General features: G+C 48.3%; 1 protein-coding gene across 2 annotated transcripts in view; it reads left to right on the top strand.

The window, feature by feature from the left end:
* LOC147664977 (coiled-coil domain-containing protein 136-like) overlaps positions 1–20,135 on the top strand; it is a 169,009-nt gene that overhangs the window by 76,699 nt on the left and 72,175 nt on the right. For both annotated transcript variants that reach the window (XM_086949843.1, XM_086949842.1), the window contains exons 3-5: positions 486–692; positions 7,680–7,754; positions 13,191–13,511. In XM_086949843.1, the coding sequence (XP_086805969.1) occupies positions 486–692; positions 7,680–7,754; positions 13,191–13,511 (603 nt within the window). The remainder of the gene's footprint in view (positions 1–485; positions 693–7,679; positions 7,755–13,190; positions 13,512–20,135) is intronic.

Here is a 20,135-nt window from a genome sequence, read left to right as displayed (position 1 = left end):
TGTTTTAATCAGTAAAGCTGCATGTGTGTGTAAATTTTGCGGCCATTTCAACGGAAAATGTGCTATCTGGAAATGACAGTGAACTAGTACACCATGCTTTAGTAATTTACTTCTGACAGTATGCTCCAAATGCACCTCCTGCTAAATAGCACACCCCGACAACTCTCCTGCTGAATGGAGGCGACTCATTTGCTACACTTGCATACATGCCAATTGACCTGATTCAGGAGGGAGACTCCATTTCTGAAGCCAAAAATTACTACTACCACTGGGGGTGCAGGGAAGGGGACTTCTCCCTTCCCTGCACCTCAATATCACCCATTTCACGCACCGCCGAAAAAGAACGGCAGGAAGCGTATTTATTTATAATCGTGCGTGACCGGTTCAGATCCTGTAAACTGTAAACACTGGAGTTTACCGCCCTCGTGTGGCTAAGTACCAGAATTACAAATGCATCTAATTTCTTCTAAATCCTCTATTTTCAGAATACGATGATGATGAACTACCGGAATTGGAGACAGACGACGTTTTGGTATGGAAGTCGGGGTCTGCCAGGGACTGCGTGAATGATATATGTTTGGTGACCCAGGAAGAGGATGATATACGGGCTCAGGCCCTACAGCTGCTGGCGGAGCTGGAAGAGACCCGGGAGCTGGCGCTGAAGCACGAGCAGAGCTTCGTGGAGCTTCAGGGTAAAGTGTACATTGTAGATAGATAGGGGTGTGACATAAACACCTAAACTAACTGTGTGTGTGATTCGAGTAGTGTGCTACCCGACGGGTGATTTGGTGCCTCTCTGCCTTTTCTGTTATTGCTGCCAGATAAATAACAAGTGACGTACACCTTGAACTGGCCAGGAATATTGACTTGTTCAATAATTGATACTTATTGAAGATAAATGAGTAACAACGATTTTATTGTCAATAATTAATATTTCATTTTTTTTTAAATAGTGAGACTGTGAATTAAACGTTACTGAGGCCTGTGAAAGGGGCAACGGTTTTCAGAGTGTATCAGTCACTCCCAGTATGTTCACTGTGTGTTAGACATGTATGGCCCTGGCTTCTCCACATCTCCTCCACCTGCCTATCTTACATCTCATCTCTTTCCTCTTCAGCACCCTCGTTTTATCCTCTTGTAAATGCACTTGCATTTCCTTCAGGTACCCACCACCCCAAACACACAACGCATCTACACACCTGTAAGCACTCTCACCTTGTCAATATATTGCCAACTGTGTACCTCCTTCACACACATTTGCACAGAATCACAATTGCAATTGCAATAGGGATACATGACCATTCCTTTGTGCCCTGTGCAGAGAATGCAAGGATTGGATAACCATGTATTCTGAACATCTTTCTGACCCATTGACAGGCACTGTAAAAAACTCACACTGCCTTCAACTTCAAATACACAGCTCTTCATTGTGGCCCGTTATAAACAACTGAAGGAACTCATTTCACAGAATGCCCTACGGCCGTCCGACATCACGGTGGGCATGTGTGTCGGACGACCGGGGGCCGTCCGATCTACGCACATGTCAGATTCAGCCACACGCTGGCAGAATGTCCGCAGTGGCGAAGCGGATATGCAACATGGAAAACTAATACAAAAAACAACATCCTGGCAATATCGAACACTATTTAGGCCACATGTATGAAGCAGTTTTGAGGTCGGAAATGGCTGGTCAGGACTGCCTGCTCTTAAAAAATGAAACTGCAAAGTTTCATTTTTTCTTTTTAAAAGCATCCTATTTTCCTTTAAGAAAAACGGGCTGCATTAAAAAAAAAAAAAGTTTGCTTTATTAAAAAGCAATCATAGATACATGGTGGTCGGCTGACCCCAGGAGGCCACCATCCCTGTGATGGCTGCGATGCCTAATGGGTCTCAAATTGTAACCTACCTCATGAATATTCATGGGGTAGGTCTATTTGCGACCCACTAGGAATGAAACTCAAAAGAGCTTCTTACAATGCCGATTTTCTAATTGCCATTCGGAGATAACTGCAATTAGCAAATCGGTATTCCTAATGTTTACATCTGGACCCACATGAATGCAGGGTTAAGTAAAACATGTGAAGTATATATAGGAACTAAATTGCGGACATGGACTGCCTTAATGTTTTATAAATTAATTGTTCAGAAATCGATCAGTGTTTTTACCAGTAAAGTTAAAGAGAGTTATTTAGGTTCCAATGGGGACCGATTTCAATGTTTGTTTTCAATTACTACTGTGTCTGAGACCCGCAGGATCGCAGCCCACTTAAAGCCCTGATGTGCATCCCAGGCACAGGTATGTGAAGACATGAATATGCATATGTTTAGGCAGCCCCCCTCAACCAAAGGATCAAATTAAGAGCCTAGGGATCTGGCTCGATCACAATCTCACCTTCAACTACCAAGCCACCAAACTAGCCGCTATTTGCTTTGGGTTGATGAGATTGCTCCGCAAGATTCTCCCCCTTCTCCCGTTTCACTCTAGACGGATCATGGTTCAGGGACTAATCCTGTCGTGTCTCGACTGCGGTAACGTCCTATATCTTGGCGCCCCACAGTCCACACTCTCCAAACTACAAGTTATCCAAAACTGCGCTGCAAGAATCCTCTTGAACCTCCCTCGTCGATTCCCAGTCAAAGCCAGATTGAAGGACCTTCACTGTCTCCCTGTGAAAGCTATAATAGAATTTAAGAGCATGTGCGTCGCGCACCGCTCCTACTGGGGAACAGGCCCGCCATAAATCACCTCTTGGTGGAAGCCTACCATCCCTCTCGGGCCCTCAGATCCGCAACCTCCTACCTAACCTCCGTACCACGCATAAGAAGAGCCAGATGCGGAGGACGCTCGCTTTCCTACAACCTGGCTAGGATCTGGAACTCTCTTCCCCTCTTAATTAGGTCAGAACCCAACCTGCTTACCTTTCGAAAACTTTTAAAAACTTGGCTTTTTAATAAATCCCACACTTAACCTGTTCCTCTGCTTCCAGCACTCCCACCCCTTCAGCTCAACCCATCAGTTTTCTACAGCGCTGGGACGCCTTTGGGTAGCCATCGCGCTTTACAAATTTTCATTCCATTCCATTCCATATAAAGGAGTGGCATAATAATAAAAACATTAACTAGCATGCCTGATTTAAACACATTTTAAATCAATCAAAAGCACTTCTTTAAAATATTTCAACAATCGTAGACTAGGTTTTATTCTGTATGGTGCTCGTCAGTGTGAAGTAGTTGAGATTTGATGGAAGTCATGAAGTTCAATGATGGCAAATACAAAACCACACCCACATTTCAGGAATTAGTAACAAACAAAGTCAATTATGTTGGCCAGTGATAACTATGTTTTCCCTATTCATTCAGCGAGGCAGCAGCCGCTTATCACTGGATTTGATTTTGCCTCTTGATGTGAGGTGGATATCTTCTTACACCACCTCCACTGGATGCGGCTCCTCAAACTCTGCTACAAGTAGCCTCAACTAGGCCCCACTGCCTTCGCATGACCACAGCCCACTACTAGACCCCACTGTACCCAATATAGCACAAATCTTCAACAAGACCTCACTTTATCCACTAGAGCTCATCTTCTTTGTTTTCCTACACCCCGTCCACCTATCTGCATCCTTTTGCCTCTAGACCACAGCTTATTTGCGAGATAACACCTCAGTGCTTCATTTGTGTCAGTGCAGGCAACAGCGATAATTTAGGGAACTAGAATTTTTAACTGGACTTCCATTCAAACAAAAGCGTTTGTGGACACAAAAGGCACTGAAATATCTCCCATCTGCTGGCATAAAACTTACAGCATGTCTCGAACATTAGTTATCTTATTCCTAAAGATGGACATTCAGGTTCGGGATCTATCTTCAGGAATTTTGGAAGGGACAAGAGGTCCCCCATTTCGGCATGCCATGGTGGACATACTGCCATATTTTCGTTACCCCGAAGCAGCTCTAGCCCTGCACATAAGGTTTGTTTTAGGTGAAAAATATCAGATTAAGTAGTGGACAATTCTTCTTGCATTGGCTCAACGGATGTTTAGTGGATGGTCCGCGAAACCTTGAATGAAGCTCAAGACTCCTGATCAAGACCATCCATTTTCTATATGATATGACCACACATTTAAATTATACCATGCTTTCTTCCCAGAACAACTATCTTAAACTAGAGATTATTTCCACGACTAAACCAGGGCTCTAAAATGATATTGCTGAATTCTGTGTACTAGAGTTTACTCTTTGCAATTTCAATGTGCTCTTGTTTGTCTCACTATCAAATCTCGTCCACTGCACCAAATCTCCAGTGGATCCTTTCATCCCCACTAGATACACTGCAGGCATTACGCCACACCGTTTACAATAGACCATACCTGCCCCACCACACTGCACTTTCTGGCTAGCTCACACCTCCAGCGCTAATTCACTTGATTGCATATTTGGTCAGTCATTGCTATGATGCTCTCTTACTGTAGCTTCCATTTTCATTGGTCATCTCATCCAATGGCAAAGGTGTGCTATGGTCGGGCTGTGGCCTGAAGTCATATTACCTGTGCCACCACATAATCCCAATCTGAAAATGGGTCCTGTTTTCCTGGGTAGCACCTGCAAAATGGCAGATGGTCGCTACTCTGGTCACATAACAACTTTACTTAGGCACACAGGATGGCATCTTTAGCAATTCTCACAGTTTCACTGACTCAGAACGTATTCGTACTGCCTATGATCTGGTGTGTCTCATTTGCTTTTCACCTCTCTCTGTTGCACCTCATCATCATCAGGCACCTCAGTTAGCACTTGTTACCACCTTCTCTGTCTGGTTCCTCATGGTGTCCCTACATTTCCTCATCTGGCATCATCGTCCATCTGCTCGTACCTCAGGGCAACTCTGCACTACCTCATTAAACATTGTTCTTGATGTTCACGGACGTCACATGAAGTCATTTTGCATTCCCCTCTGCCCCTTTGATAGCCATGGTGGCCCTGCAGGACATTACTTTTGCGCTTGTGGATTGTACAGAAGCCAGGACTTCTTTTCACGACCTCCTTTAGCACTCCTCTTAGTTTGATTATAACTTATGAAGCTCCTGAATGACCACGTGTAGCACTCCCCTTGCCTGTCAAGACCTTCTGATAGCCCCGCATTAACCCATCTACTCCTCTCCTTGGTTAGTTCTAAGAATGTACACTTTCTTGATTATCCAGGCCCTACCACGTGCTTCCACATTGTGCCACATCATCATGAGCAATAGCTGATCTGTACCCTCATGAGTCAACACTAACCCATTCTCATAAGCCTATTCTGTGCTAGGTCCACATGGGTCCAAGCTCTGCCCCATCCTCATGACTCTAAATGGAGGCCCATCTCATGAGCCAAGGCTCTCTCACTGAATGATCAGTCTAAGCTGAACTACATCCTTATAAGTTCAGACTCTTTACACATGCAGAACCAACAACCTCTTTATGGCTTGGCTGTGCAACACCATCATGAATACATGCCCTACCCTGTTCTTATTAGTCAAAGTGTGCTTATACCTCTAATGCAAAAGCTCTAATCAATCCTAGTGTAGCCTACAACTGCTTCTGCACACCCTCTAACCCTGCCACATCTATGCGAGTGCAAGTTCAATCTCATCCTCATGAGCCCTATCTCTGTTCCTTCATTTTTATCACATTCACAAGAATTCAGGCTCTGCATTTTATACCATCTCGAGCCTATGTCATATCACAGTATTGAAATCCCATTCCCTGTCACAACCTTATGATCTTACGCTCTGTTGTTTCCTCAAGCCCATAAGGCCCAGGACATAGTGAATAATTTGTCTTCTGCCACATCCTTATGAGACAAAGGTTTACCCACCTGCAGGACTCCTGGATATGTCATTTACTCTTGAGACCAAGTCGAACCACATCTTATTTGGTGTAAGGTAGAGCACATTCTCATCAGTGTAAGCTTTATGCTATCCTCATGAGCCAATTATTTGCCCATCCTCATGAGATCAAGCCCTAGGACATCCACACAATCCCATGTCGTACCACATAATTGAGAGCCAAACCCTTACAACCATTATGAACCCAATTTCTACCATATCCCCTGACACTAAATCCTTCTACAACTTGATGAGCCTTTTACTCATGCACCAAGCTCCAACACATTCCCACATGACAAAACGTTCTTAGTCTTTGTGAGCAACAGATTACTCGGATCTTCATATTCCCTAATAACTTCAGCATCCCCAGGTTTTTAAGGTCTATTACATCCCCAGGCTCCCCTGCTCTACACATTCATATGAGCCCAATCTTTAGCACTTTCTCATGAATCCAAGCTGTACCACATGACCACAAGTTCTCCTCATCGGCCTCCTCTGTACCATATCTTCACAAGCACATTCTCTTCCATTGTCTCATAAGTCTGAGCTCTCCCGCATCCCTATCCTGAGCTCTTCCACATCTTCATGAGCCAAAACTTGACCTATCCTTATGAGCCTGGTTTTAACTGTACCCTGATGAAACCAAGTTTCACCACATGCTGATGGGCTTAAGCTCTGCCCTATTTGCACTGAGCCGGGCTCCACAACATCCTCATTGGCCTAGTCTATACCCTATCCTGGGTAACCTAATATCTTGAGAGAAAGGATGATCACTACGTTACTGAGACATATGTTGTTAATTTGTTTATAGCCCTGAAGAAGTCAGAGATGCGTAAGCATCAGGACTGGCGAAACACGTGTTGGCTATATGGGATCTGGAGAAGATTTTATCGAACATCAAGAATAAAATCACCATGGACAAGGAAGATTGATTTGACTGTGATTTTGTGACACACGTGATGTTGTGCTCAGGACAATCTCTTGTTTCCGCTATTAACCTCATATATACTCCATTTAAAAATGCCCCATTTCTATCACATTTGTAGGAGCCTGAATTGTGCCCCACTGTCATGTACGTTAGCCCGCTCTCATCCTCATAAACTGATGATTTACCCATCCTCATGAGCTCTACATCTGCCATGGCCTTATGAACCCAAAGGCCTAGGCTTGACCTCATTACCATAGTGCCAGGCTCTACCATATCCTCTTGAGCGTATCCTTTAACTCACGAGCCAAATCTCCACGACACCTATAGAGCTCATGCTATGGCGTGTCCTCGTGAACCTGCCTCCACTCCATTCTCATAAACCTGAGTTCTGCTTCATCCTAATAAGCCCGAGCTGATGAGTCGAAAGTCTATTCTATCTTCATAAGTCTAAGCTTTAAGTATTCCCCATGATTACAAGCCGTACCAAAGGATCCAAAGGTCATGTAAAACTACATCACAAGCCTCTGTTCAACTACATTTTGACTAGGTCATGCTTCACACTAACCCTATGTTACTGCAAACGACCAAACACATCGACCCCCATCCTCTCCTTGAGCCTTGGTGATTGTAGGTCTGATTATTCTTGCTGTTCTTTTTGTACTTTGTCTCTGTTTTCCTGTTGATGATCTCGTACCTCCATAATTGAAGTGAAGTGTCAGTCTGTGCAGAGCTGTACCTCCAGTGTGTGTTTAGCACATTATCTGAATGGTTCACATGAGCACACTCCGTAAATGAACGCGGTTGGATCCGTGTGATAAACCTGGGACCTCTGGGGAGGACTGAACCTGCAATCCTAGCTGCTGACTTTGCACTTTCCCTTCGCTACAGGCATTCTTGAGGACGAGCGCCTGGCCAGTGCCCAGCAGGCTGAGATCTTCACCAAGCAAATCCAGAATCTGCAAGGTAAGTGGTGTCTCCCACCAGCAACAGGCGCTTGTATGGTCTCAGTTGAACTTAAGTATGGTATAGCACTCAGCATGGAGTGCATGAAGTTAAATATGATGACTCTGGACAGGCATACACAAGACCATGGGGACATGAAGGGGCAACTAAAGGTCAGAAATATTGGGAAGTGTTTAAATGTCCCTTTCATTTTGAGAAGCCTAATTTTGGACTCTGCTTCCTTCACACTAGGCCCTCACATTCCTCCTGTGTGAGGAGACTTCTCTTGCAGCACTTGCACAACATGTCAGAGGAAGATGGTCCAGCAAGCAGTGGTGTGACTGAGCAGCCAAGCAGTCCTGCACCAAGAACACAGCTTGTTTCCTCTAAATGTGGTTTCTTAGAGATCTGTGAGTGGCTAATGATATTGGTCGCCACTCATCTTGAGGTGACAACAAATAACCAAGGATGTATGCTGCATTGAACACAACCATGTGTGTCAACCATTCATGCCTGCCTCCCCACGAGGAGTGCCTGGTAAACAATGCTCGAAATGAAGAAAAAGTTCATAACAACGTGAAATAATGACATGGCTGCTTGCAGGTACTTTGCCTGCCGTCCTCTGTCACTGTATTGATAAGTAGGCTATCTCCAGTGTTGGAGTAGCATGGGGAAGCAACTTGTCAAAGGGCTCTTGTAAAGTTATGTGGTAAGCCCTGCTTATGTGCCTGAATGTAATATGTACTGAAAGGGCCCAGGCAGACGACACGGAGTAGAAGACAGACACACTCAGACCACTGGTCTTATGGCAAAGCAAATCTATTTGGGTGAAATGACCAAGCGTCCCTGCACCCACCATGTAAGGACATTCCATGCAACCAGGAATGTCTGTCTTGAATCCAATGTACTGATGTTTATCAGGATAACTGTGTTCAGTCTTTCATCCAACAACGATGTCTAATTAGCTCGGGCTAGGGAACCTCTTGGTAATACATAGAACTGTGGTGTGAATGGTCCCCTCGCAATACAACCATTGCATGGGGAGGCGGTCCCTATGGAAGGCTGGGAGCTTATCTTTAGGGTGTTTAGCTCCTAGGGAAGAATGTGTGACTGTAATACTGGGTGGGTTGAATGAGGCAATTCCTGATATAGAATAAATGATATGATAGGTGTTTAGAGATAGATCATGTGGAATTTAACAGTGCGCCGTGCAGCCAAACTTTCCGGTGTGCAGAGAAATTTGTGAAATCTGCCTTTAGCAGCCTTGTAGGCTTGGCAAAAGTATTTTTCAATGGATGTACAGGATGACAGGCCCTTCAATTAAGTTTGTGTTGCTATTGATGTATATATTGTGCAGGGCTTTGTTGAAACCTGGGTAAGAAAGAATTCAGAGAGCGAGTGAGTGTGATTCCAGTGAAGCCTCTGTCACCATATGTGTCTAGAATAAGTGCTTGTCAAATGAATCCCAGATATCTACTGATATAGACTAAGCTTCGATCAAAGCCCATTTGCACTCAGTATTGAGTGAGTGGGCCACTATAGAAGCCTGGGTAATTACTGACGTTAGTACAGAGTGAGCCTCCACTGAACCCTTGTTGCAAAAGATGTACTGAGTGACCGGGCCTCTACGAATGCCTTTTTCTCCATTAATTCATAGAGTGAGCATGGTCCCTCGCTAAGGTCAGTGTTGTCATTGGCGTTAATGCAGAGTGGGCCTCAACCAATCAATCAATCAATCAATCAAAGACATTTATAGAGCGCACTACCTACCCGTAGGGTCTCAAGGCGCTTGGGGGGGGGGGGAGGTGCCGCTACTGCTCGAACAGCCAGGTCTTGAGCTTCTTCCTGAAGGAGAGGTGGTCTTGGGTCAGGCGCAGGTCGGCCGGGAGGGAGTTCCAGGTCTTGGCGGCCAGGTAGGAGAAGGACCTTCCTCCTGTAGTGGCTCTACGGATGCGTGGGACGGCGGCGAGGGCGTGGCTGGCAGATCGGAGGTGGCGTTTGGGAGCGTAGAAGTTGATGCGGTTGTTGAGGTAGCTCGGGCCTTGATCGTGGAGAGCTTTGTGTGCGTGGGTAAGGAGACGGAAGGTGATTCTCTTGTTGACCGGGAGCCCGTACAGGTCTCTTAGGTGTCCGGAGATGTGGCTGTGTCGTGGGATGTCGAGGATGAGTCTGGCTGAGGCGTTCTGGATGCGCTGGAGTCTCTTCTGGATCTTGGCGGTGGTTCCGGCGTAGAGTGCGTTGCCGTAGTCCAGTCGGCTGGTGACGAGGGCCTGGGTGACGGTCTTCCTGGTCTCCGTGGGGATCCACCAGAAGATCTTCCGAAGCATGCGCAGGATGTTGAAGCACGACGAGGAGATGGCGTTGACTTGCCTGGTCATGGAGAGGGAGGAGACCAGGATGAAGCCCAGGTTGCGTGCGTGGTTCGTCGGTTTGGGTGCGGTGCCCAGAGCGGGGGGCCACCAGGAGTCGTCCCAGGCGGAGGGCGAGGAGCCCAGGATGAGGACCTCCGTCTTATCTGAGTTCAGTTTCAGGCGGCTCGTCGTCATCCACTCGGCTACCTCTTTCATCCCTTCGTGCAGGTTGGCTCTGGCGGCGGCGGGGTCGTTGGTCAGGGAGAGGATCAGCTGGGTGTCGTCGGCGTAGGAGATTATGTTGAGGTTGTGTTGGCGTGCGATGGCCGCGAGGGGGCTCATGTAGACGTTGAAGAGAGTAGGGCTCAGCGAGGATCCTTGAGGGACGCCGCAGATGACTTCGGTGGCCTCTGACTTGTACGGTGGTAGGCGGACTCTCTGTGTTCTTCCGTCGAGGAAGGAGACGATCCATTCCAGTGCCTTCTCCTGGATTCCGATGTTGCTGAGGCGCTGCACTAGGGTGCGGTGGCAGACCGTGTCGAAAGCCGCGGAGAGGTCTAGGAGGATGAGGGCCGCTGTTTCTCCGTTGTCCATCAGGGCTCGGATGTCGTCGGTGGCGGCGATGAGGGCGGTCTCGGTGCTGTGGTTGGCACGGAATCCGGACTGCGATGGGTCGAGGGATCCATTCGTCTCGAGGAAGGCGGCCAGCTGTTTGTTGACGGTCTTCTCGATGACTTTGGCTGGAAACGGGAGTAGAGAGATGGGGTGGTAATTCTTGAGTTCGGTGGGGTCTGCTGTAGGTTTCTTGAGTAGAGCGCTGAGTTCGGCGTGCTTCCAGCTCTCGGGGAAGGTGGCGGTGTCGAATGAGGTGTTGATAATGTCCCGCAGGTGGGGTGCGATGACAGCGTCGGCTTTGTTGAAGACGTGGTGAGGGCAGGGGTCGGTCGGAGATCCGGAGTGGACGGAGTTCATCATGCGGACGGTGTCTTCGGTGTTGACCCGGGTCCAGGCGCGGAGGGTGGTGGTGGGCGGCGTTGCTGCGGTCGTAGCGTGCGTCGGTTGAGTGCTGAAGCTGTTGTGTATGTCAGCGATCTTGTTGTGGAAGTAGGAGGCGAGGGAGTTGCAGAGGTCTTGCGATGGGGTGATGTCGTTGTTTCCGGCGTTGGGGTTGGAGAGCTCTTTCACGATGTTGAAGAGTTCCTTGCAGTTGTGTGCGTTGTTGTCCAGTCGGTTCTTGAAAGCCGTTTTTTTGGTGGTGCGGATCAGTTGGTGGTGTTTCCGGGTGGCGAGCTTGAGGGTGGTCCTGTTGTCCGGCGTGGGTTCCTTTCTCCAGGCTTTCTCGAGGGCTCAGCAGTTCTTCTTGGAGCTCTTGAGTTCGTCGGTAAACCATGGGGCTCTCTTACTGCCGGGTCTGCTGGGCGGGATCCTCAGAGGGGCGAGTTTGTCTGCGCATTTGCTGATCCACTTCGAGAGGTTGTCGGCGGCCTGGCTGGGGTTCGCTGAGCTGGCTGGACGGTGCTGGCTCAGGGAAGCGGCGAGCTGGTCGGCTGTGATCTTGTTCCAGCTTCTTCGGGCAACCTGTTGCTGGTGGTGGTGGATCGTCGTTCTTCTGAAGGTGAAGTGGATGCATCTGTGGTCCGTCCAGTGGAGTTCTGTGGCGTGGCTGAAGGCGATGTCTTTGCTGGATCAGAAGATGGCGTCAAGTGTGTGTCCGGCGAGGTGGGTGGGGGTGGACACCAGCTGCTTGAGTCCAAGGTTGGCGAGGTTGTCGAGCAGGGTGCTGGTGTTGCAGTCGTTGTTGTTCTCCAGGTGGAAGTGGAAGTCCCCCAGGAGGATGTAGTCAGCGGAGGGGAGGGCGTGCGGGCTGACGAAGTCGGCGATGTCCTCGCTGAATTGGGTGCGTGGTCCCAGGGGTCGGTAGATCAGGGTGCCTCTGAGGGTGGTCTTCGGGTCGGTGTGGATCTGGAAATGCAGGTGTTCGGCGGAGGGTGGGGTGTTGTCGGTGCTGGTCGTGATGTGGATGGTGTTCTTGTGGATGATGGCGATGCCTCCTCCCACCTGGTTGGCGTTGTGGTCCCTCCGGGTGATCTTGTAGCCTTCTGGGATGGGGATGGTGATGTCGGGCGCTGAGGAGGCGTTCATCCAGGTCTCCGTGATGAAGGCAACGTCAGGGGCTGTGGCGTCTAGGAGGTTCCAGAGTTCGATGGCGTGTCTGTGGACGGAGCGGGTGTTGAGCAGGATGCACTTGAGGTGGTTGCTGCTGGTGTTCGGCTTGGCAGGTGCTGGTGTCGGGCAGGTCCGGATGCAGGTGAACTTGCAGGTGTTGCAGCTGAAGGGTCCGTGGACGCGTCGTGGGGTGGCTCTGTAGCATCCCGGGACTCGGCCGGTGTTGAGTGCGATGAGGGTGGCGGCGGTGTACGTCAGGCTGGTCGGTCGGGGTCCTCGAGCGCCAGGGGTCCTGGCACTGGGCGCGGTCCAGGCGCGGACGGGCGTAGACGGGCTTACCTTTGGCGCGCCTTCGGCGCACAATCGGCGCGCCCGCTGCGTGTGACCGCTGCGCGTGACCGCTGCGCGTTCGCACGGTCGCCAGTAAAGCTGATTTTCCCTACTATTGTTAGGTTCCTGAGACACCACCCAAATTAAGTTAACCATCAATGCAAAGTGTGTGAGCTTAAATTTCAGGAAGTGTCACCAGTGATGATTAGAGTATGTAGGTCTTCACAGAAGTATGTGTTGCCATCGAATAGAGTGAGCGAGTCTCCATTTGAGCCTAAGCCACCATTGATATATGGAGTGACTGGCATTTTATTGAAATGTGTGCCACCATCACAATATTGGTTGTTCGTCCCTTCATTGAGGTCTGCTCTAGGTAACACTCAAAGTACAGCGAGTAGGCCTGAGATTAAATGGGTTTCACATTGTTTTATGAACTGTATGTGAATCCATCAAAGTATAGGCCATCGTCAATGTACAGAGTGAGCATCACTACATAAAAGTCAGGGTTCCTTGTAAGATACACTTGGACTAGCCTCCAATATTTCTTTTGTACCTGTTGTAAGCCCATAACTTATTTTAGAATGACTTTGTTTTACTCCGCTGTCTATAGGCCAACTGCGATCAGTGCAGGAAGAGATTGACAGCTTGGAAGAAGAGAAGGAGAGTGAGCTCCAGGAGGTGGAGGATGAGCTCAAGTGTGCACAGGAGGAGATACTGGCCCTACGTCAAGCCGCTGAGGATGCCGCTGCCGAGCGGGAGAATGACATCGCCACCTTGCAGGAAGAGCTGTGCCGCCTGCGTGCAGAGCTGGTGAAGCTGCAGCAGACAAGGGATGAATACGAGCTGGAGATCACCACCCTGCGGGCAGAGATACAAATGAAGAGCTGTGTGCATCAGGAAAGTGAGGAGAGTGAAGAGGTTCACCTGCAAGGTACTTTGGATGGGGCAGTGCTGCATTTTTCAATGAGTGGGCACTCCAGTGTGTTCAGCTATATTGCATGCCACTGCATACAACCAGTGGCAGCGGCTGATCCCTGTAAGTGGTAGGGGCATAATAGTTGTCATGGGCTCACCTCATTGTTATACAATTTTTCCTTGAGTGCCCTTCCACACAAATGTACCCATACACTCACCCTCACTATTTTTCACTCACAAATACACTTGCACACACTCACACTTTTGCAACGACTGACTCTCACTCACAACTACTGGTGTACAGGGGCTCTGACATGACCTCCTGGGGTATGTGGTACAGGTGTAGTGCTTCAATAGTGCAGAATGTGCTGTCACACCAGGTTGTCTTTGCCCTAGTGCAACTATGCAGCACCATTGATAGAGGTACCTCTGACTCCCTCTCATTCTCTCTCATAATCTCCACCTCATTCACTAAATCTAACTCACTCACACTGCTTTACTCTCCTCCTCACTTTGACTTATTCATACTCACTCATTCATTCTCACTCTTTCTTTCATTCTCATTGACAATCTCAAAAACATTTAACTACCACACACACTCACTCAACCTCATTCTCTCAATCACTCACAAACACACTTTCACTCACGCGTGCACAAGAAACAATACTGAATAATTTTTTTACTTACCTTTCTTCCTATGTTGACAACTCCGCAGCTCCATGGCAGCAGCAGACAAACACAAGGAGATGATGGATGGAGCGCTGAAACTTTTCAGACACTCACCCTCAGTCACAGATCTGGGTTGAATCCATCATCGTTCTTTAGCTCACTTCCCCACCTCAGTTCAGACCCAGATATATGCAAATCAGTCTTGACCCGGTGCCACATGGGAACAGTTCAGACCAAACTGCCAAGCTAGGTCTTCCCTGAACTAGAAATAAGCATCCTGGGACCGGTTTCAGGGTAACACCCCTCATCAGCCAAGCTCGCTTGAATCCAGTGGCAAATTGAGCAAGGAGCCCACGTCTGGGCATACCCTGCCAACTTAGGGTGAACAAAGCAAACACAAGGAAATGGTAGATGGAGCGCTGAAACTTTTCAGACACTCACCCCCAGTCACAGATCTGGTTTGAATCCATCATCCTTTTTTAGCTCACTTCCCCACCTCAGTTCAGACCCAGCTATTTGTAAATCAGTCTTGACCCTGGGCCTCATGGGAATAGTCCAGACCCAACTGCCAAGCCCGCTCTTCCCTGAACCAGAAACAAGCATCCTGGGACCGGTTTTGGGCTAATACCCCTTATCACCCAGGCTCACTTGAGAGCAAGAATTCCGGGCTGGACATTGGAACCTGCAAGCCATGATTCCTAACAAGGAGCGAGACAGGGCAGCAGGGTCAGGTTTAAGAAGAAGACCTACTTGTAGCCCTCTCCCAGCTTCTTGACAGGACTGACAACATAGCCCTATCAGAAGTTGGGACGTTGCTCGGGATCCTGCCCCTGCTGCTCTGTTTGGCTCCTCACTGACCTCAGGGAGATGCACTGATGTGTGCCCTGACAGCCCGATTTTAGCAGATATGCTGTGCTGCCTGAGGCATTGGCAGCATGTCTGCTAAATAAAAAAGGAATGCGCCTATGTTAGGGGATCATAATTTAACTACGCCCCTCACATGCACAATCTAGACATCCATCTACAGAGTGCTTTGTTTCTAACCAACACTCTGTAGGAGGATCGTCCTCAGTCTGCTCGCCCTCTCTTCCTCCTAGCACCAGGAGCCTAGTGGAGACTGGGGCAGAGGAAATTACCAGTGCACTGCAGAGTTCATGTAAACATGAATCTTGTTATTTGCATGAACACTGCTAAATAACATTATTACAACTGTAACAATTGAATTTAGCAGTTGCTCCGTGGCGGCTAACAGGTGGCAGGGTTACACCCTGAAGCAGCGGGAAATTAACCGGCTCTGCTTACAACTCTACTCTGGCCAACTCCATGAAATTCCACTGCCCTAACTATATGGTAAATGGCACACAGCTGTGTGTTAGTAGCACACCAGTGCATGTAACCGTAGAGCTCACGCTTGCACACTGCACCACCATGATCACCTTCACTCTTCTCACTAAGCACAACTTCTACATAAGACTTCACTGCCCGCCAATGCCAGCAGTTCCAGTGTATGTAACTTTATATCGCGCCACTGTATGACACTCAGCTGCGTGCAAATATGCAGCAAATTGATGCATGCAACTGCTTAGCACAACCCTGTACACAATCCCTCTGTGTGCAGCTGCACTGGGTGTCACTATAAGAAACTCCTCAGTCTGGTAATGTATGCAACCCTACTGCCCTCCCTCTATGTAGCTCTATAACAGGCAAGTGTGCTGCTTGCAACCCTGCGTGCAATGCTGCTTCATGCAGCTTCACTGCGTGCCAACGTATGCCACTCTACTGTGCAAGTCCAGGTTTTGCCACTTCACTGCCTCTGAAACTCACCCGCATGCAGTTTCATCATATGCCACTGCATGCACCTTCACTGTGTGAAACCCCACTGATTATGACTCTTGTGTATGCAAACCTTCTGTACGCAACTATGGTATCAGGATACTCTCCCGGGTGATAGTGCGCTCTACAAATATGCATAGCATAACACCCCATGAGTGGCACTCCAATGCTCCACACTGCCCTTGAGTTCACTCTATGGAACTTGATTGCCATCACCCTGAGAGGGAAGTGACGTGCACTCTTCACTGCCTCCCACTGTGGGCCGCCATACTCCAGCTGTCCAGTTATGGGCAGCTCTGTCATCGGACTGCATGACCTTTGCACCTCACTGCATTTTCAGTGCACGCTGTGTGCCCTTACTCTACCATCACTGTGTGGAGTATCACAGCCTCTACCTCACAGAGCTCCAGTCTTTTCAGCTCCACTGCTCTCCATTGCTGTCAATACTGCTGTCTCCCAGTATGTTCAACTCAACTATCACCAGTGTGCATATGTTCACTGACCCCATCTCACACACCACCTTACACACTACTGTTCATGCCGTTGCTAAAGCTGCTCCTTTTTTTAAAAGTTGTTTAAAGTTTTTTATTAAAGGTTTTTTATTCCGAAAAAATATAATGAGCAACTCAAATGGGTTCAACATTATTCTGCCCTATATCCTATTTGCTCCCCCTCTCTCATCCTCCCCACGATCTCTCAACTGGTGCAATAGAGCCTCAAATGTTGACTTGATCCTCTTTTGTTAAAAAAAAAGTGAGCTTCATAATTATCACAGCTCAAACAAAATGGCGAACTTGGAAGTTACGTTACTTTACAACTTACCCTACTTCCATCGTAACATTCCCATAAAGGCTCCCATACATTTGTTTGCAGTAGTGCCCACATGCATTATGCATTACCACCATGTCAACATGTGAATGCTTCAATCCCTGGGAATATTCTTTCCCATCCTTGACTGCACTCACTTTGTCCCCTATTGGTCAATCCTGTTGGTACTTTCGGATATCCTAACCTCACTTGTGTATTGCCATGCTGTGCAGAAGTACTCGTAGAACCGTACAAGTTTGACTTTACCATATTTTATTCTAGATGCATAAGCGAAACGCATACCCTATCTATTGAACCCACACAGAGTAGCTGTGAATCTAGGCACTCCATAGTGTGGGCATACTGACACACTTTAGTGAATAATAATACTGAACATATCACCCCTGCAAGCTGTTCTGGAGGGGTTTCAGTCTTGCAGTAAAATATCTTGGAGTAATGACAACACACACTTGATATATACTTTAACATGAAAATATTTGCTCAGTCCCACCATTATACGCACTTCCTCCAAAATGTGCTAGGTAATAATATATAACTGTAAAGTAAAACTGTTACTAACTCATCTCTAACTGTAATATATGGTCAGATTCAGTGCAAGGATTGTTGAAGCCCCACTAGAAAAAAACATTTTGCTGTTTGGATGCTCCCCAAACTCAGCTACAATGTCTTTTGGAAGCCATTCGTTGCAAACTAGCATGCTCTTGTTGCCGCTTGTATGGCGGCCTAAGGCAGTTGTCCATAGTTGCCTTAACCCCTTCGATGCTGCGGACGGCCCACGGCCATCCCTCGTGGCGGTGGGCGTGTGTGGAGGACGTCCGGGGCTGTCCGAACCGCGCCCACTTGTTGAAAGTGAGCCCATAATTCTATCAATGCCCAGGCTGCTGGCGCAAACCGCCTCTTAGTTTCCATTCCGAATAATTTACCAAATAAAGAGACGGGCGCTGGGAGCAGGAATCAAGAACAGAGTTTATTTCTCATGAGGAGAGCCAGTCATTTCGGACACGAAACACAGTATGTCGCAAAAGGAAAACATTCCTATAATCCTCGTGATGATCCTACTCCACATACGTTCACAATGGGGACCCTTGACCTGCTGATAAGAGGGGAGGGTGATCGTGCAGCTGAGTGTGTCGTAGGATGTGTGCGCCTGATCATGGCCCAGGGGGTGGGGTGGCTAGGCATACAATAAGGGCAGTAAATGGTATCTCCTGGCTTAGGCGATGGCCTCGGACATGTGTGGTCAGCCGAACTCGGGGGAAGGGGTCATCAAAGGAGTGGTATTCATGCCTACGTGGACAATCGAGCGCGGAGGGAGGGCTCGTCAATAGAGGGGCATTCATGGAAGGGAAGGGGGTGCTGGTCAGGCGCGGCCGAGACTCTCAAGGACAGGGCTTTGCGGAAGAAGAGGGTTTATGACTTGCTCATATGAGGAAAAGGAGAGGGGGGGGGTCAGGGTGCATGCAGGGCCAGAGTCGCGCAGAGAGAGAGAGAGAGAGAGAGAGATCTTATGACCTGTACATGAGAGAACAGGGGCAGTCAGATACAACTGGGGGGGGGGGGGGGGCTATGTCAGCTGAGGCGAAGGATGCTTCTTCGAGAGGGAAATGAGGAAGGCCTGGGTCGAGCGGGAGGGTTACCTTTTCACATCAGGATCGTGCAAAGGGAAAGGGTTTCGTGGTCTATACGTGAGAGAGAGAGTGCAAGATACGCGCAGGAGGGAAGCTGGGGATTCTAGTGGGTAGGGAGGCCATGGTGCCTGGAATGGCTGTACATATGCATAAGGGTACGGGTTCTTACTGACAGGGTGATACGATCAATAATTTACAGTATCTATGGAGCCCACAGGGAGAGGAGTGGGAGAAGAAGGGAAATGAATGCTGTCTATGTACACCGGTTTCGTCTGATTTCACAGTCGCCCCTTTTTACATAGCAGCAATCATTTTCGCAGCTGATGGCATTACAGGTAGACAAGCATCGTTGACGAATTAGCACTTTGTCGATACTAACATGTGACGTACAATCATAGACAGTCAAGGTGATGGGAAGAATACAGTACATAGGAAATTACTTTTTCGTTGTGTTCCGGGCAATTAAACGCACTACATAGCATAAATCTTTCTGACTTAAAAAAAAAAAATGTGACCAATGAACAGTTTTGACCAGATAGTTGAGAGCGGAATTCAGTTCAATACACAAGATCTCTTTGTCACAGTGTCTTTTATCAGCGAGCCATCACTGGTAGGCTCTAATCCGGGTACTTTCGTTGGCGCTGTTGAGCACCGGCGGTGGAGCTATAGGTCCAGCTCAGTTCGATCCTTACGCGTTGCAGGGTGCGGTCAGTCCTCTGCTGTTAGACCACAGTCCTGTTCCCTAAACAGTCCGTTGGCAGCGCCTTATGCTCGGCACCTATAGTTCTGTGGCAACACCCTCTTCCCATATAATTGCAGCTTTTTCCTTTGGCAGAAAGTCACGTGGGAAGGTGGGTGGATGTGGTTCAAATAGTCGATAGGAGAAAGAGCGAGCGGAGTTGGGTCAGAGTTCCTGGGACACACAAAAGGGACCAAGGGAGCAAAGGATAACAAGCAGGCAGGCCCATCAATCGGGCCCAAAGAAGGCAGACGGAGACTCCAGGCACACGTGGGTTAGCAGTCGGAGGGCTTCGAGGCGGCCCGTCATTTTTCATTTTCCACGTTGAAATTGCGGTCTCGTCCCGTGCCTTGTCGCTCTGCAGCTCCACTTCTGGTCGATGTCATACGTGTCCCAAGGTCTGCAGTCAGGCTGAACGTCACCTCTGACCCATCTCCTCCGGTGATCGTGAATCTTTGAATGGGTACAAGACAACGTTTTAGAGAAATGGCAGAAGAAGACATCTACGCATATGAATTCCTCCCTCAATCCTCCGCATTTGAGTTCTTATGCTCATCGGTCACAGTCAGAGGTCTATTACCAAGTAGTGCATGTATCAGCATTCCTACTGAGTTTATGGCAGGTTTATTCATTGTCCTATTCATAACTCACATGAGGATAAATGACATTTCCATCAACTGTGCGTCACATCATATTCAATATTACAGAGCATTTTCTTTCAGGAGCAATCATATTTTCAGACAGGGCGGGGGTGCTATCATCGAGAGTCGGGCAAAACAACATTTCCTCAAGGGTCAACAGCTACTCATGGTCATTATGTTTATACCCGGGACAGCAGAAGTGGTTCTATCAAAAATGGGGCAGGGATGCTTCGGGCGCTTGCGCATGGGTGCAAAGGGGGTGGGACAATCTGGGTATTGGGTGTCAGTCTAGACGTTGGCGC

Source organism: Lissotriton vulgaris, unplaced genomic scaffold (assembly GCF_964263255.1).
Source record: "Lissotriton vulgaris unplaced genomic scaffold, aLisVul1.2 SCAFFOLD_391, whole genome shotgun sequence".
Taxonomy (NCBI): Eukaryota; Metazoa; Chordata; class Amphibia; order Caudata; family Salamandridae; genus Lissotriton; species Lissotriton vulgaris.
Note: the sequence above shows the minus strand (reverse complement) of the source record. Positions and strands in the feature narration are given on the sequence as shown.